This window comes from Metopolophium dirhodum, chromosome 9 (assembly GCF_019925205.1).
Source record: "Metopolophium dirhodum isolate CAU chromosome 9, ASM1992520v1, whole genome shotgun sequence".
NCBI lineage: Eukaryota > Metazoa > Arthropoda > Insecta > Hemiptera > Aphididae > Metopolophium > Metopolophium dirhodum.
The window spans coordinates 17,797,826-17,825,386 of NC_083568.1; the positions used below are offsets into that span (position 1 = coordinate 17,797,826).

General features: G+C 29.3%; 1 protein-coding gene, 1 long non-coding RNA gene and 3 other non-coding genes across 7 annotated transcripts in view; 1 reads left to right on the forward strand and 4 right to left on the reverse strand.

Annotated features, from left to right (window-relative positions):
- The window catches only part of LOC132952855 (uncharacterized), a 4,519-nt gene extending 532 nt beyond the window's left edge, over window positions 1-3,987 (forward strand). Inside the window, exons 2-3 of the long non-coding RNA XR_009665514.1 lie at window positions 1,200-1,369; window positions 3,851-3,987. This is a non-coding gene — a long non-coding RNA (uncharacterized LOC132952855). The remainder of the gene's footprint in view (window positions 1-1,199; window positions 1,370-3,850) is intronic.
- Window positions 1-21,401, reverse strand: part of LOC132952853 (calcium-transporting ATPase sarcoplasmic/endoplasmic reticulum type) — a 23,506-nt gene extending 2,105 nt beyond the window's left edge. Inside the window, exons 1-19 of one of the 3 annotated variants that reach the window (XM_061025313.1) lie at window positions 21,263-21,401; window positions 21,121-21,176; window positions 16,214-16,400; window positions 13,551-13,568; window positions 13,247-13,329; window positions 13,072-13,185; window positions 11,836-12,117; window positions 11,547-11,769; window positions 11,197-11,461; window positions 10,894-11,107; window positions 10,531-10,824; window positions 10,186-10,470; window positions 9,913-10,125; window positions 9,454-9,810; window positions 9,218-9,370; window positions 9,019-9,152; window positions 8,824-8,941; window positions 8,628-8,745; window positions 3,674-5,864 (exon numbers count right to left, since the gene is read on the reverse strand). In XM_061025313.1, the coding sequence (XP_060881296.1) occupies window positions 5,755-5,864; window positions 8,628-8,745; window positions 8,824-8,941; window positions 9,019-9,152; window positions 9,218-9,370; window positions 9,454-9,810; window positions 9,913-10,125; window positions 10,186-10,470; window positions 10,531-10,824; window positions 10,894-11,107; window positions 11,197-11,461; window positions 11,547-11,769; window positions 11,836-12,117; window positions 13,072-13,185; window positions 13,247-13,329; window positions 13,551-13,568; window positions 16,214-16,331 (3,099 nt within the window). In that variant the 5' untranslated portion in view covers window positions 16,332-16,400; window positions 21,121-21,176; window positions 21,263-21,401 and the 3' untranslated portion in view covers window positions 3,674-5,754. Of the gene's footprint in view, window positions 1-3,673; window positions 5,865-8,627; window positions 8,746-8,823; window positions 8,942-9,018; window positions 9,153-9,217; window positions 9,371-9,453; window positions 9,811-9,912; window positions 10,126-10,185; window positions 10,471-10,530; window positions 10,825-10,893; window positions 11,108-11,196; window positions 11,462-11,546; window positions 11,770-11,835; window positions 12,118-13,071; window positions 13,186-13,246; window positions 13,330-13,550; window positions 13,569-16,213; window positions 16,401-17,868; window positions 18,353-21,120 lie in introns of those variants that run through there. The other 2 variants (XM_061025314.1, XM_061025315.1) reach the window with 2 other exon arrangements.
- Window positions 21,402-22,213: 812 nt separating this feature from the next.
- Window positions 22,214-22,285, reverse strand: Trnaa-ugc (transfer RNA alanine (anticodon UGC)). Its single transcript has one exon. It is a non-coding gene; the product is annotated as a tRNA-Ala (tRNA).
- A 3,466-nt stretch (window positions 22,286-25,751) lies between these two features.
- Window positions 25,752-25,823, reverse strand: Trnaa-ugc (transfer RNA alanine (anticodon UGC)). Its single transcript has one exon. It is a non-coding gene; the product is annotated as a tRNA-Ala (tRNA).
- A 157-nt stretch (window positions 25,824-25,980) lies between these two features.
- Trnaa-ugc (transfer RNA alanine (anticodon UGC)) lies at window positions 25,981-26,052 on the reverse strand. Its single transcript has one exon. It is a non-coding gene; the product is annotated as a tRNA-Ala (tRNA).
- Window positions 26,053-27,561: the final 1,509 nt, after the last annotated feature.

Sequence of the window (27,561 nt, forward strand, 5' to 3'; positions counted from 1 at the left end):
AATATGTTTAATGTACTCGTTCTTGGCCCACAAAAACGTTGTGCCAACGTGTATTTTATTATTATCATTATTATCATCATCATCACCGCACGATTGGCACAATGACGACGTTCGACGGCAGCGAGTCGGTGGCTGCCAAAAAATTAATATCGGCGCACAACAGTGTTAGGTACCTATAAATATAACGCCGCCGCGCTGTTCGGCTGACGATCGAGGAAAGTGTGAGGGGGGGGATAAGATTTAAAGACAAACAATTACGGGGCAAGGTTGGTCGTCGTCGAACACGCGTTGAAAAAAATGTAATCATACAAGGAATTCCGTTTTCCGTTTTTTTTCCATTGTAAATCTGCAACAGTGATCGACGTATGGAGATTTTTAGAAAATATGTTTTCAGTAACTGATAATATGCTGGCAAAAGAGACCCCATCAAATAATTTTCAAACCGCTACTCGACAAATCTATGCACGTTTGACGGTTATTATTATTTTTACATTTTTTATAAGTTATAATTTTATAATAGTCCAATAGCGGTAGTTTCTATCTTTGACCGTCTTTATTAGGTACCTATTCGACAATAACAAAAAATTAAACTCGTTTTCAATCGTCTGATGTTTGATGAATAGAAATTGAAATATTTATTATTAACTGTTATATTAAATGTATAAGTCATAATAAGGAGTTGGGTAATATTATTAATTGCATGCCAGAGGCATTGGGTAATATTTACCAATGATAAAAGAAACAAAAATATGGGAGTGGTTATGAGCGAATTTGTTTGCCAATTTTAATGCAAGCTTAATTTAAATAAGATAAACCTCCCTCCCTCACCCCTAACATCCGTCTAGAACAAGTTATTTTCGGACCTGGCGAAATCCTCAATCGATAGGCCTTGAATGCGTTTCCCCGTCAACAACGACTAACGACAATATGTAATAACTAATTTTATTGTATCTAAATAATATTATTGTATACAATCGATTAGGAGAAAACGCCAGAGTATGGGTATTGGACGGTGTTTGATTTCTGAATTTCTCTAGAAACAATTGACGATCTGCGTCCCCGCGTTTATGTTTTATCGAAGTAGCCTGCTAGACGTTATTGGTGACGATTTTGAGTTTGAAAGTAGGTGCCTATATAGTATCTACCAACTAGTTTTTATGCGTATAATTATCGTACTGATTATTTTTGTGTTTTTATAGCAATTTAAATAGGAAAAAATTACCTACCCGGCTTAAGTCCATACCAATCCTCCCTTCTGGAGAAGCCACATATTAGGGAACCTAACCGAGGAGAAATTGAGGGAAAAACCGCCTGAAACAGTGAACCTCGAACACCACCTCACTTCCGTCCAGAAAACAACGTTAGGCAGGTAAGAATTTACGGGGCTTTAAATAGGCAATTTTTATGATTGAAAGTAGACTGGGTGGTATTATATACAGACCCCGGCATTTTATATACGACAATGGTATTGCAAAAACGTCTCTGAAGCGAGTGAAAAACGGGGAGGGGGGATATCAACCCCTCATGACCATATTTTCAATATTTATAATGATCAATTTATAGTGCATGTTATAAAATCAGTCAACCCCATATATTCGAAACGTTAAATAGTAAATAGTAAATACTATAACTCGTAAATAGTTTGAACCGTACAACGTCAAAGCGACGCACCTATTATAATTTATAAGTCGAAAAAATGTTGAGGGGGTCTAGGTCTAAACGCGAGAAATTGGGGCCAAGTGCACAGACCAACATGGTTAATCTAGGTCCTAAATTTCAGCTAATACCTATGTATAGATAAACAACATTTTTAAAATAAATCTAACATGTTCTCAAATAGTATCATAATGTATAAAAATAAATTTACGTTTTGCACCGTTCCTTTCATGTTTTGAAAACGTTTCCGCAAATAATGTACAACGGCAGGCGACGATTCATGATTTATCTGATTATTGATTATAATAAAAACAATACGGCCTATTATAATATAAATATTTGAAAAAAAATGTATATTTCACGAATCACGATCGTCGTATAGGCGCCCTACATTTTTTAATAATAATAGATGCAAAAGTTCTGAAGCGTGCAGCGATCGATTTATATTATATTTTGTACCCAACGATTTGTACGACGATGCGCGTTACCGTTTTTCGGCTATTTGGGTAAATATGTCTGCCGCGGTGGCATTAGATAATATTATACCTAGGTAGATACTGGAAATAATGAATTGAGTCCCAAATATTGAATCGAATCTCGCAAATATTTTCTGGTTGTTTGAGTTGTCCATTTCGCATGACTAATTTTTTGATATTTTTTCGTCACACTTTTCGTGTTTGTGTGAGTTCACAGAGATATTCTAAAAATTACGGTAGGGAAATAAATTTGAAGAAAAAAATCAATCACGTAAATTTTCACGACAAGGTCCGCGTATTGATGAACTAGTCTTTTAACATTTCACAAAATCGAAACTATTTAACCCATTATTTTTTTTTATAAAAATGGTTTTCTGTTTTTCCCTCGACATACGTATATTTTGAGCTCGTAATTATTGTGTGTTTGCCCGAAATATTTGACACGACTGTGGCGATTATGTACTGTATTGTTGCAGAACAAACATGACAGGTAAAGAAAATATATAGCACTCGATTCCAACATAATATTGAAAAAATAAACCAGTCACCGGACTTTGTTGAAACACTACAGAGACTTATACAGTCTGGGACTCAAATTGTCATCCACATAATAATTTAGGTATAATCGTTTCGAACAAAGCGCATTATAATATTATATACTAGTGTTAATAATTTTCTGCACTATATTATATTTGCATATTTTGTACACATATTATACTATCCATGTCTTATGTTTTTTACCTATTTAATATAATTGTTATAATATTTATTATCTGGTACGTACCTGTTGATTCTGTCTCGGCCTGCAGTCTGTTACATCGGGCAGCAGCTCTTTGCTCGTGAGCAATAATGTATATACCTGAAATCTGCCGTTTCTCGACGAGCACCTTAGCAGCGTTGGATATTAATCATTATAATATCATTGGCGTTGTTACGAAAATAGGTATTATATCATGTTATTGTTCAGCTGCAGCGGTTAATCAATTTGCTACATAATACTTTATACCTACTGTTATGTAGATACTAACTATCTATAACCATAGGCGGAAATCGTGAAGGGAGGAGGGGGGCTCAGCCCCACAAAACAAACAGCTATAAATATTTGTATGGGATCAAAGCCCCTCCCCCCTCCGCTCACATTTATGTTTAACATTTTAGCCCACCGCCCCTGAAATTTAAATGGATTTCCGCCTGTGCCTATATCATACACAGACACTATACAGAATAATTCTCTGAACGGTAACGCATCATGTAGGTACACTAATAACAATATTTCGCCCTTATTGATGGTTTTTCATAAGTTCGACACTTTCAAAAAAGTATAGGTACTGCTTTGGTCGACTATTATAAGACAAAAAAGGCAATAATATAATTATTAGGTAGGTATGTTCGCCAAAACACAAACGTCTATAAAGTGGTGGTTTCAGCAAATATCCTCAGACGAAGTAGTAAGGGCGAAGAAAAGATTATGCAATATACTTTTCGAATAAACGGACGTTCAAGAGAATGCGTGTATAGGTGTATGTATAGAAGTGCAACAGTAAACAGAAATTGTTTTATTAGCATAGTCAATTAAAAAAACCAAAACGCTATGTTAAAATATATATACATTTCTTTTGCTGCGTGTGTTAGGCGGATAAACGCAACAAAAAAAAACCGGTATAATTTTTTTTCTACTAATAGCTATTAATAATGAGAAATTATTTGTTTTATTTTAGAACGACTCTGCACTTAACAGGTCACATCACAGGTGGTCTGCTGCCGACATAAACGAAAAAAAATTGGCAACTCGAGTTGGCACTCGACGACAACCGGTATATAGGTAGGTAGTATAGTTCGGTGGCTTAAAAAAAAAAACATAAAACTTCCAGAGGGTCAGCAGCAGCAGCGCATACTAATTACCGAGTTAAACAGTTATTTTTTTACGTCCAAACATATCGAAACTGAATTTATAATTTGTCATTTATTGTTCATCTATTGGTATTTTCCGTATTCGAACAGTTTATTTTTATTTATGTTGTATGACAGAAAAAAGACAATTTTGTATTCATCATAGTTCAAATGAAATTATATTTTTACAAACATTGATGAGGAATTTAAAATATGTTGCCAGGTCGATTTTAAAAACTATAATAACATTTTAGGCATTTTAGTCATTCGGCCAGATGATTTTTTTTATTTTTATTTGTCAACTTATTAGAACAATATTATGTTTTCTGTCACAGTTGAATTTTAATTGTGATTTATTTCACTAAAAAAATTATCTAGCCAAATTCTAGATCCTATGCTAGTTATATTACATATTCTAAGAAACTAAATTTAGAATTATAAATCGTATAACATCACGAGTTAATAATATAGGTGTAATCATACATTTTTTAATTTAAATTAAGATAGATAATACATTAATTTTATAATTAATAAATTCATAGTTAGTTTTTGTGCTTAAAGAAGTCCGATGTATATGATTGTGAGTTTTGTGTTTGTATTCCATAAATAAAAAAATGGTTTTAATTAAACCAGATGTGTTATTTTTAAACAGCAATACTAATACATAACTTTTTAAACAAGTAATTAAAGATGAAGTAGTTATGTATAATATGTTAAATGTTATACCGATGACGCGTTAAGTATTAATAATAAGGGATTGTGAAGTCATATTCATGGCCTACATAATAACTATTTTATGCCACGTCGATATGTAAAAAAAATTTGCTATTTCAATTTTGGCCACGTAAAAAAATGTAGTATAATAATTATGCGAGTACGTATATCACTATTGAGTGTTTTTTTGATGTGAAAACATCTTGTGTGGCGTTCAGGCTTTTCTGCTTGTTTTATTCTAAACAATCAAGACTGTTTGATCAAATATATAACGAATACGGTCGAAAAAATAATTGTTTTATTTTTTTTACGAATTGAGAACATTGATTTATTATTATTTATACGCATTCCATAATGACCAAAAGAACTGTTAACGTTCAGACATCGTAACCGAAAAATAAAAGTGTTAAAAATATTGTATTAATAGATATTATGTGTTTTACTGGGTTAGAGAACCGAACGGAATGATGGCGAAAAGGAATGTGTAAAATGTGACTATGTGTCGATGAGTAAGCTCTGCTGTAAGCACAATATTTACGTCTACAATATACGTCGAAAGTAAATTAGATACTAAAGAAAAAAAAACAAAAACAAACAAATACAATAATGTCTAAATACTCGAATATCTACGTATTAGTACTGCTATATAGATAAAACATAAAAATAAATAATTCGTCTATAAATGCGTAAACGGTGTGTAGCTGCACAGGATTAAAAACAAATCAAGCAACTGTTGTATACAATGATTATGTGTTAAATAATTGTTATTATTATTCTTCTACGTACACATAATAATACTATATACGGATACGAGAAAAAAACGGAAGTAAACAAAACAAAAAGTTTCTTAAAAAGTAACAGCGATGGGCATGGGCGGCGGCGCTTTCAAATAACAAGACGTATATATTTTATATTTTATGGGTGGTGGTGCGCGCGATACCGTTAAATTATATAGAATATTAATAAAATAGGTCTATCGATCGGAACAAGAAATTTTTTTTAAATTAAATTAAATCTTTTAGTCTGCGTGTGATTTGCACGACTTGGTCGTCGGCATTGCCGTGCCGTTGTCTCGTTCTACCATCTGACCATCGATTTCATAATAGCGGCTTATACTCGATTGCGTACCTATACAAGTCATATCGTATTATATTTCATCACGTGGGCACAAACACGAAAGCGCACGCCACTCTTTGCCGTATTTACCGGAAACATTAGGTGCAGTTATCATAAAATTATTGGTATATGATGTTGTGATAGGTAAGCCGAAATAAAATGTGCAGTTTCGTTTATTCTGTTCCCCTCTGCCCCAACAAGCCGACATTAATCTATGCCGTGTGGTCATTATTATAACGAATCAACAGTTGGCCAATGATTTCGTTAGATAAAAAAAAAAAAACGATTCTGAGCGAAGCAGGTTTTGGTCGAACATTTTTTATCCAGTGAAGTCCAACGATTTTACAGTGTACCTACACACAATTAATCATGATGTGGTGTTGAGAGTTTCATGTAGGAATTATTTTCACTAGGCCAATTATTATATTTTTGAGGAGCCACTAGCTCCACTCAGAATCTAGAATTAATTAAGCTCAAAAACAACAGTAGTGATATGTTATGTGCATACAGCATACGTACAGTTTTTATTTTAAGTGTTTTAAAATAAAGCAGTTGGTGCAAATGTGCAATTGAATTATATTTTGGTGCTATATTCTAATAAATAGTAACACGACGTGTCCGTCAGAAATTCCAATTTCATAGAAAAATGTGAGTGCAAAATGTTATAATCTTGTCTAGGCTATTCCTCAAATGCACCAGATATCTAATGATAACTTTAAAAAGGTTAGGTTCTATTAATTTTAATTACTAGTGTTACATATGTCATCAAGAATTTTTTTATTCAACACAACAATAATTTAACTTCTCAAGTTAATAACTATTTTGAAATCAAAACAATAACTTAAAGTTTTAATGTTAATTTTAATACTTAAACAAACAATAATATTTACAAATATTTTTATTAACTAACTAGTAGAATATTAATATTTCAATAATAAAAGTATAATATGTATACAAAAGTGGATAGTTAAATTTACTTCATAATACAGAAAGTATGACATGTCAAGAAGGGAATTACCAAATAAATGTTTTTATAAATCATTTATGTATAAAAAATAATTTTGGATTTAGATTTTTATCAAGAACTGTAAATACCTTAAATAATTAATCACTAGTTACGAAGTTTTTTTTTAGAATCGATTATTAACAAATTGAGTTATTTTATTTAATTTAAATTGTCTATGCCACAATAAAACATAACACATAAATTAACTCAAAGTTATAATATGTATAGTAACAATTTATGATTGAAGCGCATAATTTATTCTCTTCAAAATATTAAAAAAATATATTGACTCGACAACTATTCTGTATTATATAAAATTAACTCAACCATTAGCATTAAATAGTTTAGAAACAATGTAGGAATTATTCATGAATACGCTAAATAAAAATTTCAAATAAAAAAAAAAATTAATAAAAAGTTTACCCAAATTGTAATACCATTCCAATTTTTGATATTGGCCTAATCTTGTAATAAAGAAATTAATCTACTAGTTTAACACAATATAGGCTTCTGTTCAAAAAACATAAAACAAATGCATTTAGATACAAAATTAATACATTCTTTAAATTCAAGCCTATAGTTTGGTGTTATTAAATTATTTATAAATGCCCTAGTGTACGAATACGTAAAAAATAATTATAATAATAATTGCAATGCATTACTCTTGACTAAAAACACCAATCAACACAAGTTTATTAGTAAAAATGTAAATGTTTAATATGCGATTTATTATTATTTAGGTTTAATCTATCCAAGTAAATCGAATAATGTTCAATTAGATCATAATATAATTATATGTACTGTTAAACAGTAAACTGCAATAACTAAAATCATTAAAAACTACATGAATTTTATCAAACCTGACTTGAATCAATGATAAACCGCACATTTTATTTTATTCCATACACATAAATATATAATTTTAATTATTACAATTATATAGAACTAAAAAAATTTATATATAATAGTAAAAAAAATTAGACTGATATGTTCGCCCACACACTGCATTATACTATAGTATATTGTTTGTTGTAAATCCAAAACTTCAGATAATAATATTATGTGTACATTTATGTCAGGTCAAACGACATATGCATTTAAAGGTAATTTTAAGCATCTTACCACATTAAGTTAAATCACGCACCAGATGTTAATTATAAGTAAAAAAAAAAATAAAAAAAAATACAAATATAAAACAAAAAATAAACATCTTATTGGCAGTGAAAGATCACAAACGTATATTGATTCGTCTGCTGTTCTAGACACACCTTACCATATGCATTAAAATCACAGGACCGAAGGCACGCAAAACACATTATTTTAGAACTAATTCCTTACCCAACAATAAATGCTGAACATCTTAAAATTAAACATGGTTTTTTTTTCTGTTGAGGCTTACTACAAGCTTACAAAGAGTTAGATATCTTTTACACAGCATTTCTAAAAATTAACTATGGTAAAAACAAAGAGTTAAGGGCAATGAAATTTCTATTTGTTTTTAATGGGGGTGGGTTAGTTATTTTTCAGTCTTGATTTCGTGTCATAATACGAAAAAGCGAAGAAAAAATAATTTAAAAATTTTTTAATTGCCAGAGAAATTTTTTTTGTACATGTATCAGAATGTATTTTTAAATATAATTTTTTTGGGGGGAAGAAGCAAAAATGACGGTGGCCATCTTGTGTCCTTTACAAGGGTCCGTAAATGATGATGGCGAAAAACACGGACCACATGAGCACGATACCCCACACCGTTGCGATAACGCTCTTACCGTCAGTGAACCGTCGGGCAACAAATTTCAAAGTCTCGTCCAGAAGCACTACAGGTATAGAAAACTTCATTACTGTGATCCATTCATCAACTGTAAGAGGAGTCACTTGGAACACGGTCTGCAAATTCACATTTTAAAATTATTTTTAAGCTCATAAGTATTCAGTTCTTAAAGAAGAAAATTATTTTTTACAAACCGATAAGAAGTCAATGTGCAGAATAACAAAATGAAGTGTAAAGGACAACACCATAGAACCAATAAGCCACAAGTTGCACCATGGAGGCATGCTAATCAAAGATTGATTTTCTGATAAACTGTAAAATATAATAACCATATTATATTAAATATAAATTTGTACAACACTACAAAAATTATAAAAATTGTATTTAACCTGTTCATTGCATTCAACATTTCAATTGTGACTAATACAGAGAGAGCCATTGTCATTGGATGAGGATCATGGAAAACCGCACAGTCAAGACCTCTGAACTCACTTCCTCCGCTTATACATGATAAATGGTGAGTCTAAAATATAATCAATAAAATAAATAAATAATTATACATCAAACAACAACTAGTATATAATTTACCAGTTGATAATACGATATTTGTGGACCATCTTCACAGTACATGAACCACCAAGCAGCAGCACCAACAGTAGCTGCACCAACATATCCGCCAATGGCCATATAACGGAAGAACAACCAGCCAGAAATCAAACCTTCATCACTTTTACGGGGGGGCTAATAATAAATTACAACAATAAGTACAAAATTTTCATACATCCATTCATGTAAATATATTAAAATTAAAGTTGTTTCATTACTTTATCCATAATGTCAAGATCAGGTGGATTGAAACCTAGAGCAGTAGCCGGTAAACCATCAGTGACTAAATTGACCCACAAAAGTTGTACTGGAATCAAAGCTTCAGGTAATCCAAGTGCAGCAGTCAAGAAAATACTAACAACTTCTCCAATGTTGGATGAAATCAAGTATCTGATGAATTGTTTCATGTTGTTATAAATGGCTCTACCCTCTTCAACAGCTGCCACAATAGACGAAAAGTTGTCATCAGCTAACACCATTTCAGAAGCAGACTTAGCTACAGCTGTTCCAGAACCCATAGCAATACCAATTTCTGCTTTTTTCAATGCAGGTGCGTCATTCACACCATCACCAGTCTACAGCAAAAACAAAGAAAAGTTAGGAACAGACAAATAATACCATCAGCTTATATTTTTCAAAAACATTTCAATAATAAAAGAAATTCCATATTTTCTTACCATGGCAGAGATTTCATTCATGCTTTGTAAATATTCAATAATTTTCGATTTATGAGATGGTTCTACTCGAGAGAACAGACGAGCTCTAGCTACAGCAGACTTTTGTTCAGACAGAGAGAGATCATCAAATTCTCGCCCAGAGTAAGACTTTCCAGTTGTATCTTCTTCTTCAGTGAACACACCAATTCTACGACAAATAGCTTCAGCTGTGGCCTGAAAATGTTATATGAATTATAATATACAAGTTTTAAAGATTATCAACAAAATGCAAACCTTGTTGTCACCAGTGATAACAATAACTCTAATACCAGCAGCTCTGCACCTCTGAATTGAATCAAACACTTCTTTACGAGGAGGATCCAACATACCAACTACTCCCACAAAAGTCAAATTTACTTCATAAGTATGGAACTTGTTGGAATCATTAAGATCCATTTGTTCTGGTTTCGTTGGTGAATCAGAAGTAGCGAGGGCTAAACAACGAAGTGTGTCACGTCCAGTACCATATTTACGTGTCAGTTCTAGAATACGGTTTTTGAGTGCAGATGTCAAAGGAACCTAAAGTCAATATGTTGAGCAATAAATAAATGGTATATTTGGTTAATATAACAAAATTACTTTTTGAGAGCCAACTCGGGCATGTGTACATCTATCAAGAACACCTTCTGGAGCTCCCTTAACAAATAATTTGGGGCTGTTACCCAATTTGGTAGGTTTGATGGGTGTACAATAAGAAGACATAGATTTACGATCTCTGGAAAATTCAAGAGTAAATTCTTTCTTCCATTTGGTTTCAATATCTTGTTTGACAACAATAGCTGTTGTTCTACGGTCCAAGCCAGATTTAGAAACATTATTTGGGTTCATTTTTTCTGCTAATACTATCAAGGCAGTTTCAGTAGCTTCACCAACCTAATAAAACATAATTCTACAATTAAAACATAAACTATATTTATATCAGATAAAAATCTTAAAATCTACCTTTTCAAAAGCTTGTTTGAATTCATTAAAATCAATAGCTGAGTCATTACACATCACACAAATTGTTCCTAATTCATTTAATGTTTCATAATCTGAGGTTTTTACTCTTTGGCCATTAAGGAATACTTCACCAATTGGTTCATAAGTTGATCCTGTGATCTCAAATTCAGTAAATGAACTGTCATTTCCTTCAATGTTTTCAAATATGAACATTCTATTTAAACAATTAAAATATTAAAATAAAAAATTGTTAACTAAAAGCATATAAAACTAAATCTGTGATATAAAATAATTAATATTTACCTGCTAACAGACATCTGATTGGTGGTAAGTGTACCAGTTTTGTCAGAACATATGACAGAAGTACAACCAAGAGTTTCAACTGAAGGTAGTGACCTAACAATTGCATTCTTTTTGGCCATACGGCGAGTACCTAAAGCCAAACAGGTAGTGATGACAGCTGGTAAACCTTCTGGAATGGCAGCCACAGCTAAAGCAACAGCAATTTTGAAGTAGTAAATGGCACCTTTCAGCCAAGAACCTCCATGGGCAGGGTCATTGAAGTGACCTAAGAAAATAAACATTTACCGATATAGTATTTAATATTTTATTATATTTATATGATTAATTAATAAAAATATCAAATAAGTTACCAATATTGATGGCCCAGACAGCAACACAGATAACTGAAATAACTTTACTAAGTTGTTCACCAAATTCATCCAATTTTTGTTGCAGAGGAGTTTTGATTTCTTCAGTCTCACTCATCTCAGTACGGATTTTACCAATGGCAGTATTTAATCCAGTACCCATGACCACACCTCTAGCTTTACCAGCAGCAACATTTGTTCCACTGAACAAAATATTTTTTTTGTCCTGAATTAACAGAAAACAAGAAGAAGTTAGTATGTATATTGCAATTTTTATAACTAAATATCCTACCTGGTTCACAGCCCTTGGGTCAGGAATGGCGTCTGTATGTTTAATCACAGAGACTGATTCACCAGTCAAAATGGACTGATCAATTCTCAATGTGGTTGAATAGATTTTAATCAACCTAATATCAGCAGGAATTTTATCTCCTACAGATATTTCTACTATATCACCAGGTACAATTTCTTTCGCCCTGATTTTTTGTACACCAGATTTGTCGCCGCGAACGACTTTACCCATTTCTGGTTCATATTCTTTAAGTGCCTCAATGGCTGACTCTGCATTTCGTTCCTAAAAAATATAATAATTAAGAGTAATCAATAATTATACAACAAAAATGTACGAATTAATTAAGTAACTATTCAATTTATTTTATAAACTAGAAGAAAAGATAATTATACTAGTTATTAACTTTGTTAAAATATAAAATACATTTAAAAAATATATTAAAAACAAATCACTTAATATTTTCTAGACCTAATAAGTATATTAAACAGATTCATTATTATTTATTTTAATAAAGAAGAGAATCTCAACATATGGAAAATTTATGATAAGCAAGAATAATATATAGTTCTAAAATAATAGGCATAAACCTTCAGTCACAAAATACGTCACTAAGTGCTTGTTTGAAAAAATTCAGTAGGCGAGTTATACTGATGCCAATTATTTTTGTATGGAGCCAAAGTATATATCAATCAGCAACTGGCAGGGCCACCACCACAGTGGTTTTACAGCTTACATGCAAACAAAGAGATCCTAAAATTCTTTTTTTTTATTTTGAACATTAAAATATCTAAATATAACAATCAATTGAATGGATTGTAATAATGTACTTTTTATTTATTTATTATTATTACTGTTATTTTTTTAATAATGACGCCTACCTAAAACTATATTTTGCCAGCAGTTACATGGATGTTTGTAAATTTATTATTTTGAAATGAAGCCAAAATAGCCAATTATTCATTTATTGTATTTAACAATTCATATAGCAATATAAATTAGTTTTGTGTATGATATGGAAGCTTCAAAAAAACAAAGTAACTAAAAAGGATGTTTTTTCTAATGAAGACTATTGAAATATATTATTGTAAAAATATATATCATGAAAAGAAAAATATCTCAAATACCATGGGCCTTACACCACAATCGATAAAACAAATTAAACAAACAAATATTCTATAAAAGATTATACTCATAAAAGTTAAAATTTTTAGTCAAAATAAATGATTTTAGAATTACCTGCCACACTCCAACCACAGCATTTGCTATAAGAATAAGTAATATAACAAGTGGTTCCACAAAGGCTGTTAGGGTCTCATTTATGTCATTGTGTTCTTCAAATAATGCTAATACCTAAGTAAAGAAAACAAAAATTAAGCATTGATACATCTAAGTTCAAAATAATAATACTTACAAAAGATATAATAGCAGCTAATAGTAGAATTTTAACTAGTAGGTCATCGAACTGTTCGAGGACAAGCTGCCAAATTGATTTGCCTAAAAATTTGGTTAGACATAATAGTTAAATTGTATTCCAGAAAAACTATAAGCTATCATTATTATTCTAATAGTTATCTCACATAAAATAAAAGCCTTGAAAGATTATTATTAAAAACATAAAAATTACTATAGGTGGCACATTTCTTTAAAATGGTTATAACATAATATATATTATATTTTTTTTAAATCTCAAAATATATAATATTCATAGATCTTACCTTCTTCGGCGGGCAATTCTGAAAAAAATAAAATAATTTTATATAATACAAATAATAAAAAAATTGCCTATCTAAATGTATTGTAATTAATTGCTAAAATATTATATAAGTACTTATAAATAACTGTTTTCTTTTTTATCAAGCTAAGTTATAGTATGTTATGTTATTACATGTTATCTAAGATATATATACTCAACTGATTATTGTTTATAATACTACTAAAACTTATATGTATAACTTTTTTCACAAAAGTACAAAATTTGCAAAGTTAATATCATTGAATATCATTTTTAACTTTTGTACCAAGCTTTGATTGTCATGCACTTAATAATACCATCGATGAAATTATATTCAATACTTATATAAATAATAAAACTAAAAAAAAAAATTGGGCATATAATCATGTATGCAGTAATGTCGATTGTATATCTAAAAATTAAAATATTACTTAATATCCAACATAAATTATTATGAAACCTTATATCTCTCCTAATGTTTTTAGTTTTAAACATGTAAGGCAAAATTAGGGACAATTCATCAATGAAAATGAAATCATTTAATAGTTACATACCTTTACAGTATACACAATAAGAATATTTTAGAAAATGTAATAAATAATAAAACAATACATTATAAAGGTTACTCTAAAGGTAATTAGTTCAATGATAATTAAGCAGGTTTCCTTAAATTATTTTATACAAAAGAACATATGTTATAATATATTTATGTGCCAAATAATAAAAACTATGTCTTTTGTCTAATGATTAGCTAAATATTATGAAACATACAAATGTCATTATGCATACTTGTTTTTTAATTATTCAACTTATGGATTATGAAATTATGAAATGTTTGAGAAATGTATTGATATTAAAAATAAAACTATATAGGTAATAGTAAGCATTTTGAACTCTAGTTATTTTTGAAACCTTAGAAGTAAATGGAACAAAATTAATAAATCCCATTACATTGTACAAGTACATAATTAAAAATTGCTGTATTGTTACATAATAACTTAGGTTTTCAGCATCTTACAAATTATTTGAAAATTAATTATTAATATCATTTTGAATATGAACTTATACTTCACAAAAATAAAATTATTATTACAATAATAATAAATAGTTTATTTTAGTCAATTAATAAATGAAATATTAGTATCACAGTTAATTTAATATAATCACTATTTAAAAGTAATATTCAAACATAGATAAATAGTTTTAAGTATTTTAAATACACATACAAGTCCAAATATTTTTAATTAACAAGTAATGTATGTTCTCATTTAATTTAAAATAAAATGCGAGACAAGATCAAAAATTATAGGTATAAAGTTACAGAAAACGAGAGAACTCATTGAATGGATACTCTGTTCATGAAAATAAATAAATTATAAAAATGTAAAAACAAATCTTTAAGCTTGAATAAAATATAACTTAATACACTTGTTAAATTCTAAGAAGATAAAAATATAATAAAATTGTTTTAAGGCATATTAAATATTGGTCAAGGTTATGAAAAATAGATTAATTTTTCTAAATAGTAAATTCAATGGTAATTTAAAATAAAACCATTTAAGTAATAAAGGTAATAAACATATAAACAATATAAGTAATAAACAAGAGTACCTACCTAAATTTATTATAATATTTATTAACAAGTGTAAATAAATAAATTAACTAACTACTAAGTCATAATTCTTAAATGTAATAATAATAACCTTCATTGTCAATAACAACAGTATATACATTATTTTTTACAAGGAAAAATAAACATATTGACACTTCCCCAATAAGCATAGCTTGTGATAAGGGAAATATATTATGTCATAATAAGAATTAAAATTTAATAAATTAAACCTTAGGTAAGAGTATAAGATATAAATAATATTGCAAAATAAAGAATTCTCATTTGTAGAAACTAGAAATTAAAAATTAATTTATATGTACGATTTAATAATGAAAGTACTTAAATATATCAAGTAATATTGAAAAAAAAATCAAAATATAACAATTAACAGACAATAATTATTAAAATTAACATAGATTCATAGAATATTTTTGTTAATATAACTATCATCAAGATTCACATTAACTATTATAAAAAATACCAAATATGATTTAGATACATTATATCGAGCATTATATTATCACAATGACACAACTTTACATATTTTGAATATTATGAAATAAAAGTAAGATAAATTTCAATGGCAGAGTACCCAATTAGCCAATATACCCATTTAGGTATAACTTAATATAACACCTAATATATTTTGATTTCTTATTAGTAATACACATTTGTATACCTCTATATGGTTAATTTATCATATTTCATTTAAAATAAAAAATGTGAATTAAACTAAAATTGTATATTATATTAAATAGTACCTAAAATGTTTTTTACATAAGTACCTCTATTTAGATAGTACCTAATTAAAAATCAAATGTTTATTAGTTTTAAATTGTTTATAATTGTATTTACTAATATCATAATTATCCTAATAATTATCTTATTAACACAATTTGATTATTTTAACATCAACAATGAAAATAAAAGGTAAGTAATTTGTTATTAAAATGAGGATGCATTTGTATAATTTGTAATTTTAACCTTAATAAAAGACTCGCAATATATTTTTATTTTATAACTATTATACGTACCATTTGGACCATATTTAGCTTGATTTCTTTTTATTTGATCAATTGATAGACCTTTTTCTGGATCTACGTTGAAGAAGTTTTGTATCTCCTCCACGGTTTTTGCGTGGGCGTCCTCCATTGTGGACGACTTGGTGGTTTACACGGTGATCCTTTAGTATAACATTCACAGTGATCCTTTATATGGCCTCTAAAAACAAAAACAACAACTATAGAACTAAAAAATGAAAAACAAAATAATACCTATTTTAAAATTTCAAGTACCTAGGTAGATCGATTGATAGAGTAATAGTTACAAATTTATTAATTTCACAAATCTTAATACATGAATATTTTGTACTTTTCTTAATGTTTTAACAAATTGAGAAATATAAATAGGAATTGTATACTACTGATTTTTCTATATCATCTATATGAGAAAATTTACATTATTGTAATGCTTGTATTCCCATTACAAATAATTAAATAATATTTTTATTGTAATAATCTACAGGTAATACCCATGCACTACAGTAAAATACACAAGTTGACAACTAGAATGACAATTAAAATGAAATAGTTGTTTATAAATACAAACCCACATACTTAATATGTAATACAAAATCTCCAAAATTATTTCTATAATGATATATTGTTTTAAAATTACTAATAAGCTTAATACTTTTAATAGGTACCTACCTAGTACCTACTTAATACAATCCAATAGGTAAGTTGTTTTTTTTTAACTGATTAATTGATATTAATATTATTTCTATATTAGGTATAGTAAAATATTGAAAGGGTAATTTGTTAATATTATGTTGATTTATTTTAGCGGTAGATACCTACCTTTATAATGTTTGGAATATTAAAGAATTACACATTTAAAATACCTAAGTCTTTACCTAGCAGGTATCTACTGGATATTTTACTGAAATTTGTCACGAGGTAAAAATTGAAAAAACTACTAAACAATTTGCATTTAACACTTAATATGAAACCCTAACTTTTTTATAATATATTAAAATATAATTTGCATTATACAATTATATACCAGAAATAGATAAAAATGAATAACCTAGATAAGCCAACAACTTACACAGTGTATTAATCTCCATTATCATATTAACTGATATGCTTTTTATTCTAAAAATATTAAGTACACACCTAATTTATACTACTTATTACCTAATAATTGTCAAGGGATTAATATTAGGAATGCAAATTTTTAAACTTCAGAGTGTATTGTGTAACAACTAACAAGTATAATCTGTGCATGGCGTTGACAATGAACCTGGGCAGCATCTTACAGCGTATTGTTGACCAAGACCGTTTACACCTTATCTAGGCTGTAGTATAGTGTGGATTATCTAAAGTGTTTAACATTTATAAGTTTATAACCATACGTAAGTCGTTTCCCGGGGTATGACATTGATACTATTTTCGTCATTGAAATGGTGCCCCCAAAGTAGTGAAACCACAGAAATGCATTAAAACGTTACACGAGGTATTTGGACAAGACAAACCTAACCACCTGTGCGTGAAATGGTGGCATAACACCAAGGAGGAATGAAATTGTTGTCTTGATCTCAAATCAGTGACGTCGTCTATGCACGTTGGGTGTTAATGTTCTACACTTCTACATATTGTACCCACCAAATATAGTTTTACACACTAACCTTTGAACACCACAGCGTTAAGGCATAATAACAAATTCGAAGTGTGCGTTACGGCGGCGGTTGATAAAATGTGTTGCACTGGTCGTCGACTTAATTTGTAGCGCGTACGGTTTTCTTTCGACGTCAGCGGAAAATAATAAATAAATAACGGACGAACAAAATGTACACTTCAACAATATTTTAATTGTCGTGTACGTGGTTTGCGCCCGCCGAACAATATTAATGATTAACGATTATATTATTATTAAAACGTCACCGGGCGAACGCGATTTATGTGGGACAAAACCGCAAAACGAACTAGGGGGGAACGACAAAAACGAAAAAACTGTGCCGGGTATTACGAGTTACGGGTCAAAACGTATTATTACTATTACTATCGTAAATCGTAATAATAACGCGATATTTCAATAATAATTCAATACAAACTGTCGTATTAGTAAATGGCGTATAATGAACCATAAAGGTGGCGGCGACTCTGTCGGGAGGTCGTGCGGCGGTGTGTACGGGAAAGAGGAGGAAAAAAACGCAAACAGATAAAGAAAGAAGAAGGAAATAGCCGTCGGAGCTTACACGTTGCGGGCCGTGCGACAGAGACGGGACGCGCTCCGGACTCGCGGCCAATCGGAACGTCGTACGTAAAACACACGGCGCTCGTTATCTCAACGAAGCCGGTTTGTTACCACCTTCCCGCCACCAACCGCCCGTCCAAGGTTGGTGTGACGCACATAGACTCAACGACGTACTACGACTCTTTCGTGGTATCGATTGTTCGCAAAAATTTCGGTATCGATACCAAACAGCGGGCGGGCGACGATTTTAATTTTTCACGCCCTGTAGCGCAGAACTGCCCGGCGGAAGACGATAATATTGGGGGAATCGGCGCGGCTGATAAGAATATTTGAAAATTTATTTGAAGTCGTTCGTCGCACATACGTACCTATCTAATAATAATTAAATATTTTGTACAATAATCATTATAGTCATTAGTTTGATAAGTGATAGTCATTGATTGAGTTTAATTATTATTGTATTGAACTATTGAATAGTAATAATTTCATTTCATGACGTCCGTTTTCATCTGTTATCTCCTATTTCATTTTTTTATCAACATTCCCGTTATTGCCTATTAGATTTTTTTTACCGTTTTATCAGCAATCGATCTTCGCAGTAGTATATTAGCGGAACGTGTAAATGTTTTTCCATCAACCGTATAATACACGGTGTTAGGTGTGTGAATGGATACATTTTTTGCAGAATATCGCTCTGTGCCATGATACTCACGATAGCTCATCTAAACTTTAAAATGTACTGATAAATAATTACTTAGTTACTCGTTCGAAATTTGAAATTTGAATTTTGTTAACGAAATTAAGTAACGCAATATTTCATATATTATTAATATAATATATGAAATAAAAAATATGTTGTTCAAAAAAATAAAAATAATTGTATTGAAAAATGTTGTTTTACAATGACTTCAAATTGTGTGAGAAAAATACTCCCAAAAAATTAAAACTTCAAAATAATGGGTGTAAACACTTTTTTTTAAATGTTCGACATTATTACCTTAAATATAATAATGCCATTTAATACAATAATCGCTTTGTTAAGTAGACACTGCAACTACGTGGGTAAAATTAGAATAAGTAATTGCCTATTATGTCACCGCTGATAATACCAACCTATATCAGAGAACCAGCTATATAACATTATAACGTAATAGTGCAACACAAGGCAAGGCTTTATCATAATTCATAATTATTATCATACGAGTCATTCCTTTAATAAAAAACAATCTGTTTTTAAATTAATCAAAATTGTAAACTAATTTGAAATGAATGAAACGTATACACCGAATACTATAAGAAGGGGTCGTTTTAATAGTGTCCAAACAATAATGGGTAGGTATACTAATTAGTCGATTGTTGATTACTTGATTATAATACACCAAACGCTTGACTAATTAATTCATTATTAGTATTAGCTTAAGAAATAATTAATATATATGTAACGATAACTATTCATATTCACTCAATTAATTTACAAATGTAAAAAATCTTTCACAAGAACACGGGAGCAGCAAAATAAACATTTGAATGCACCTCTAGTTAAATACCATTAACATTTTTATGGAACACATGTTATTGGAAAGTTGCCATGGAAGATTTTTGGTGAAAAAAAATTATTCTAGGTTTTATTATTTTTAAAGTCTGCTGTTTGTAAAATGATATTTTCTACATGACCTGTGCCAATTGTTTTCGGCACGTGAAATTATTTAATAGTACATTTGTCGTACACATTTTTAACTTTAGGTCAAACGTTAAAATATTTTTTTTAATGAACGTTTACGGTGAGGTACCTAATATTATTTATATCACTTTTAAAAAGTTAATTTGATTAACTTTATAAGTACCTAAGCCTTCTTTGAACTATACTCAATAATTTAAACAATTGCCCAGATATTTAATTTGCACATAACTATATCAAGTTCAAAGATCAGATAAAATTGTCCTTCAAATTATAAGAAATATCTTATTATATAAGAAATTAAATATTTATCTCCAACTCGCTGACGCTATAAAAAATTTAATTATTGTTTTATTCTCAAAAAAGTTTAAGGTCTCAGTGTACTACAAATAATAAGATATGTACAATTTTTACTTATTAAAATATTAAATTTATAATTGTATATAGGTTCTTATACTCACTGATTATCTTAAATAAAATGTATGCAATAAACTTAATAAAGACTATAGGTATTATAGGTAGGTACAAAATTTAAGTTATACGTTATACCAACAAGGATTAATATTTAATGTAAAATGTACATATTACACATTGCTAAATAAATCTATACAATGTATTAGTTATTGTTTAAAATAAAATATGAAAGTCAAAATGAATTATTAAAAGTTTGTAAAAGTTTATAAAGGTTGAATTCTTCGAATATCAAAAAAATATAAAATATGAAAATATAGTAAAAATAATCCAAGAACAAATATCTTTTGTGAAATAAATGCAATATAATTTCTTTATACGAAAAAAAATATTATTAAATAATGTTTTGAAATATTAGATCGAAAGTAATTTATAATAATATATAATTTACAACAAATTGGAACAAAACGTATATTGTAATTTGAATTTGAATAATTTACTTAAAATTGAATAGCTATTAAATAGGAATAACAATAGAACGATGATTTTAAAGTGAGCAATAAATAAAAATTTAAAAAAAAAGTAAAAACTCACATTTATTTTGTTTTCGTCCGATTTTCGGACGACTTTTCTGTCCCAGTTCACAGCCACTTGAAAAAATAAAATATATTTATTAAACACTGAACACTATTATTTAAAACTATCACGGAGAGTTAAGAAAAAAAGAAGAAATTACAGAGTACAATTCTCTCGTCCGCGGCACTTCTAAGTATGAAATGTTTGAGCAGCAACGAATGCGAGATCCGAGGGACTAACGCGGTGATCAAAAATAGTCGCCCTCGTCGCTGCTGGCCGTCGTGGATTAAAAATATTTTTTTTCCCCGACAATTTTTAATGCCAATTTTTCGTATACTATATAGAAACACCAACCACCCCCACTCCTAAGAAAAACCCCTCTGAACAATATTGAACCAAAATTAGCAGCTATGACTTCGCTGGGTAGTACAGCACTTGAAACACAATTTTATACGACTTTGTATTTTTGCAATTTATTTTTATTATTATTATTATTTTAAGCATCACAAAAGGTCAGCAATACATTTTTACTATTGACATTTTGTCACACGACACAGACAATATAAACATCCAACAAGTCTCTAATACAATTATAATTACTCATAGAAATTTCACTCATAATAATTTTGAATTATTTATTTTAATAAATTAAATAAGTTTTAATATATTATAAAAGTTATATTTTAACTATAAAAAGTATAAAAACATTATATTCAATGTAATTTTCTTTATTTATTCATACTTTTTACAAATTTTTAAATTAGCTAAATCTATTAATTTGTCTATTTATAGCTCAGTTAATTCTTATTATATTAGACAATAGTCGTACTAATGTTAATAATATAAGCAATTAAATATTTTAATAGGTTTCATAGTTTAATACGCAAAATTCATAATTATTAGGAATTAAAAACATTAATTTTATGAAATCCTTGACGAGTTTAAAAAAAATATAGCAAATGATCAAACTTAGCACAGTTTTACATTGTCATGTGTAGTTTTAATAAAAACAATTATTGCTTTAATAATATATAATTGAAATAAAAAAATTGAATTTATACTCAAAATCAATAAGTACATATTAATTTATTAAAAAATTGCAAAACTTTCTTGGAGATGCCGGGGATCGAACCCGGGGCCTTTCACATGCAAAGCGAACGCTCTACCACTGAGCTACATCCCCCGATACCAGAATTTAGAAATACACTCGTTATAAATAAAACATAAAATAAACTTTCATTATAAACTTTTACATTAGGTTTTTTTTTGATATTGCAATTTTAAATTAAGATATTATGATATTTAAAATTGTAATTTTTGGAAATTAAAATGGTTTTGAAGTAATTACCAAAAAATTAAAATATGAAAAACCTACGTGGGCTAGGAATCTAGGAATCGTGTTCACGTATACATAAATACATAGTAGGATTCGCCTATACAAAATGAGTTTACGGACACGTCATTCACCAATCACCTATAAATATTAAGATTGGATTTTTGGTCCCCGCCGTTCTCCCGGTCAACGGTGTATATATTGATTGTATAGGCACTTGCCTCTTTCGTCTCCCGTTATATTTAGAATCAGTATGATTAAAAAAAGTTTGGAAATTAATTCGAGTTAAGTTAATTATTTCTTGGTCGAGCAAGGTTTTTTCTAATTGTATTCTTTAATTTTGTTTACTGCGGAAATTACAATAATTCAATTACCTGATACAAACAATATAATTACAGATAGGTAATTCAGAGTTAATAATAACTGACAATATTGTCAACTTTTGACTTATATGTGATGATATATCAAAATATCATCACATACCTATAAGTCAAAAGTGAAATGTTTTAAAAATTCACTAATGTACCTTATGTAACTAATAAAGATTTAACCGAGAGTATAGGTTGACGACAGGTATATCGTATAATGTATATGGTATATGTGAGCTAAATTTCAATAATTCGAAATATTGATATTTTGTTAATTGCGGACATTATAGTTCAGCAATTCAGCATTACCGGGGTTTTCAGATAGGACCTTATATGAACTTAAAAAAAAATATGAACTATGTAATTTTCCCGGATACTCAGGGAAATAAAATAACAAAGCTTAATATATAAGTATATTATCGTTACGTCATTTTCCCCGAGGTAGTACAAGTTTTATTTAAGTATCTTAATGAAAAAAAGTAATAGTAGGTAGCTGATTAGTGGTAATAGTAAGCTTATTTATAAGTTATAACATAAATATAGTATAACTCACTTTTTTTATGCAACTTAAAATAATATATAATCTTGAAACGCGTTCCTAGATGGCTATCTATATAGATATAAGATATAAAATAAAATTGTGCACCTAAATAGCTGTTTTTATACTTTTAATTACTAAAAGAACAATTTCTGAGGGAAATTGTAACACATTTTTAAACCTATAGGCATTCACATTCAAAATGACAAATTATAAATACAAATTAATTTGTCAATTGTCGAGACGTTTAATAGATTTTAGTATACTTATTATAGTAAGATATTGAAAAAAAGAAACAAATAATTTTGTCATTGATCAATCAATCAAATAATGAAAATTCAACAATGTTAGTTCGAATGAAAGACTACATTTTAGATTCTGAGCGGAGCGAAAGAATGTATTCGTTTTACAATGATCTGTGTTTTTTTTTCTGTCAACAACATTTCGAATAGTAAGCATGCTTCGATTTTTGAGATCAGCATATTTTCTGATAGAAAAGTGACCCCCCTAGTTGGTACAAAATTAAAATGCCAAGTAGTTTTAGAGAGCGTCGAGTAAAACTACCGACAAATTACGAAAAACCGCTTAAAATGCGATTTTAATTTCTAACGATTTGCTTATCACCATAGCAACGAATAAAAAATAATAATATTATAAGGACCATGGCTAAATATATTTAGCCATGATAAGGACTACGCTAACCGCTCATAATCGTTTTTCGTATATACAATGCTTTATCATCGTATTCAAATATAACACATCCATTACAACTATACAGTACAGCAGAGCGGTACCCACTTGTCCACCTTTTTTATTATTGCACTTTAAATCGTTATGATTCTAGCTTATGGTTTGCACCCTCTACGAAAAAGTCTGCAGTCTAGTGTCCCCAACTATTCGGTAATCGGAAAAAAATCCCCGACCCTAGAAAAAAAAATCCCCAGACTACAATATTACTCACAACCACATGCAACATGAACAAATATTTATTAAACGTTAATTAGTATCTATAATTACCATTTACCACATTATTAATATTTAATTACAAATACATATATTATATTATATTATGTTATTAAAAAAATTATATATTATAAATAAAATTTTGTTTTAAATTACGATAATATATTATGTGTAATATGCCTCGTGCCTACATTTAATAAATTATTGTTTGATAATTATTATTATTATTACCTATATTTTGTATAATATTTTTTTAACTTTATTATTTGACGTATCGATCATTCGAAATATTTGTATATGCTTTATTTGTGAAGTTGCTAAATTAATTAAGTTGAATTACACATAATATACGTATTTGTAATTGAATATTAGTAATGTGGTAAATGATAATTATAAATACTAATTAACGTTTAAAAAATATTTGTTCATGTTGCATGTGGATGTGAGTAATATTGTAGTCTGGGGATTTTTTTTCCTGGTGATTTTTTTCCGGGATTCCAACTATTCCTAGGTGTTGATAGTTTTTCCGTTATAGGTCACGGCAATTTTGGCTATCACTTATGGCTAATCGGTTATTTTACCCGGTCATAATAATATTACAATCATTCCGATTTGAGTTTAAATGTTAGTTTTTATACCAGATACTTTATAACCAAAAAGTATGTCATCGTACCTATAGTGTTGACTCACTGATAACATGATCTGAATAGTGAATTCTGAATACAGTTACAGATAGGTACTGCAGTTGAACAGTTCAGTCTTCAGTGTGACCAATGATCATTGAGCATGCCGGTATTTCAGTTCAGGAAATATATGACGTTATACTACTTAATAGGTACTGGTAGTTGCCTATTGACTATTAGCTATTGAGTACAACAACCAGAGTAGTGTAAAGGTTAAATATAAATTAATAAATTTATAATAAAATATTTGTCCCAATTTAAGTAAAATAAACATTGTAACCCCCGGGCCCTAGATAATATTCTTACATTTAAATTTGATCATACATAATTTCACTTTTAATATTAAAAATTAATATGGATGATTGGCGATTGCCTATATTCCGAACGTAAAATTTGGTATATCATTAGTTAACATAAACCTAGTTATAAATTACTAGGTTAAAATTGCTATAGAAAAATTGCAAAAATAGCAATTTTGAAAATAATATACAATATTTATTTTATTTCTATTATATAATTTATAAAATAATTCTTATAAATGATGTATATTTACTACTTTTTACTATTTACTATTTAACTATTGTTCTTATTCTTTTATTACTATTATAACCCTCTGTATCGTGGCTGACTAGGTAATCTAATCACATATATACTGTTCCCATCACATATATTATTCCTACAAGACACAAATTTCTTTAAATTTATTTTACAACATGTATTAATTTAGCCGAAAAATGTATAAAAAAATAAAACAAAAATTTTCTTGGAGATGCCGGGGATCGAACCCGGGGCCTTTCACATGCAAAGCGAACGCTCTACCACTGAGCTACATCCCCACGTGCCCAAAGTAGGGGAAAGTAGGTTATTTAAGGAGTCTACAGTTAAATATTTGTTTAAATAAATTGTTTAAAAATGTTGTGAGTAAGTTTTGAATACATATTATATAGTAGAATTAAAATTTAATGATAAAAAATCAAACGATAAAAAATTTCTTGGAGATGCCGGGGATCGAACCCGGGGCCTTTCACATGCAAAGCGAACGCTCTACCACTGAGCTACATCCCCATGTGAAAGTTAAGTTTTGAATCGAAGTAATTTAAGAAATTAATATTTTTTATCGATACATTTGAAAGTATAGCATTGAATGTATGATTATTTTAGGAGTAGGAGCCTATATATATTATAAGTAGTATAGGCGGAGATCAGGGGGGCTTACGGTGCAGGCTTTGCCCCCTCCCAAAAGACCGTCACGTCCCCTCCTTTTTTAGTTGTGTGGAATCGAAGCTCTCCACTCACATTGATGTTAATAATGTTAGCTCCCCTGAAATTTGTATGGATATCCGCCTATGCTAAGTATAGTAAGTAATAAATAGGTAAATAAACTATAAAGTACTCAATAAAAACCAAAATAATTAAACCTACTTACCTACTTAAAATACTTATATAATATGTAGTAGGTAGTTAATAATTATGTAGGTTCAGTTTGGTTAACTATTATTTAAATTCATACAACGTATTCCTAATATACATAGTACAAGTAGTAAGTACATATATACAAAGGTAAGTATAGGTGCGTGTCCGTTGTACGTATTTTACTGGAGAGGTAGTTGAGGGGTTAATTAACACTATTATATAGGTAGGTAGGTACCGTTTTTGGAGCAAAATAGACCTAAACACATTCCAATGTACTGACTAGAGTTTTACTCCGATACAAATTTTGAAAACATATTTTAATTTACTTTAAAGTATTTTTTAAATTCTTCGAGTCAGAATTAAAAAAATTTTAAAACTGTATTTTTATTCCATTAAGCCATTGAGAAGAACAAGGAAGACGATAAAATCCCCTTAAGCATTTTATACCTTTGGAAAGTAAACCTCCACTGAGTAGGTACTGCAGAGTGCGACAGACTACCACACTTAGGAAAATCGTACTTAAGGCCCAGTGGAGGTAATACACTGGTGTATTAGTTGTATAATTTACTAGGTATGTGTTTTTGTACAATAAACGATGCTGCATGGGGGTCAAGCAATGTGCAAACAGTTCAGTCCCCATGCGGCGGTTTCACAAGGAAAAAAAAGTCTGATCTACAACATTTTGCTGTGAAATAATTTCGATTTTAGGTAGCTTGCAACATGTGAGACCGTAATGTTAAACTTCAAAATCCACTTACTATTGAAGGATTCAAAATAGATTTGAATTGTGTTTTCAAGATTATTATCGTGGTAAAACTCACTAGTCAGTACCTATGTCGGAACTCGTATTGTACTTTTTCTTCCAAAGACAGTAGTGTGGACCAAATGATCAAATATTCTATGGTGTGAACTGTGGAATACTAAATCCGAATCATCTTAATAAAATAAATACCTACTCACACTTTAGAATTGTCAAAACTACTTTTCGATGAAAAATATATATCTAACTATATAAGTATATACCTTTTAAATGTAAATTGTATTATTCTTATTAATAGGTTAGTATAAAGTATACAAAATAAATACCAATATAATACTATTTTTTACATAACATATGGCTACATCTACCTGTAGAATATTGTGTCGTTTGAAGAAACAATT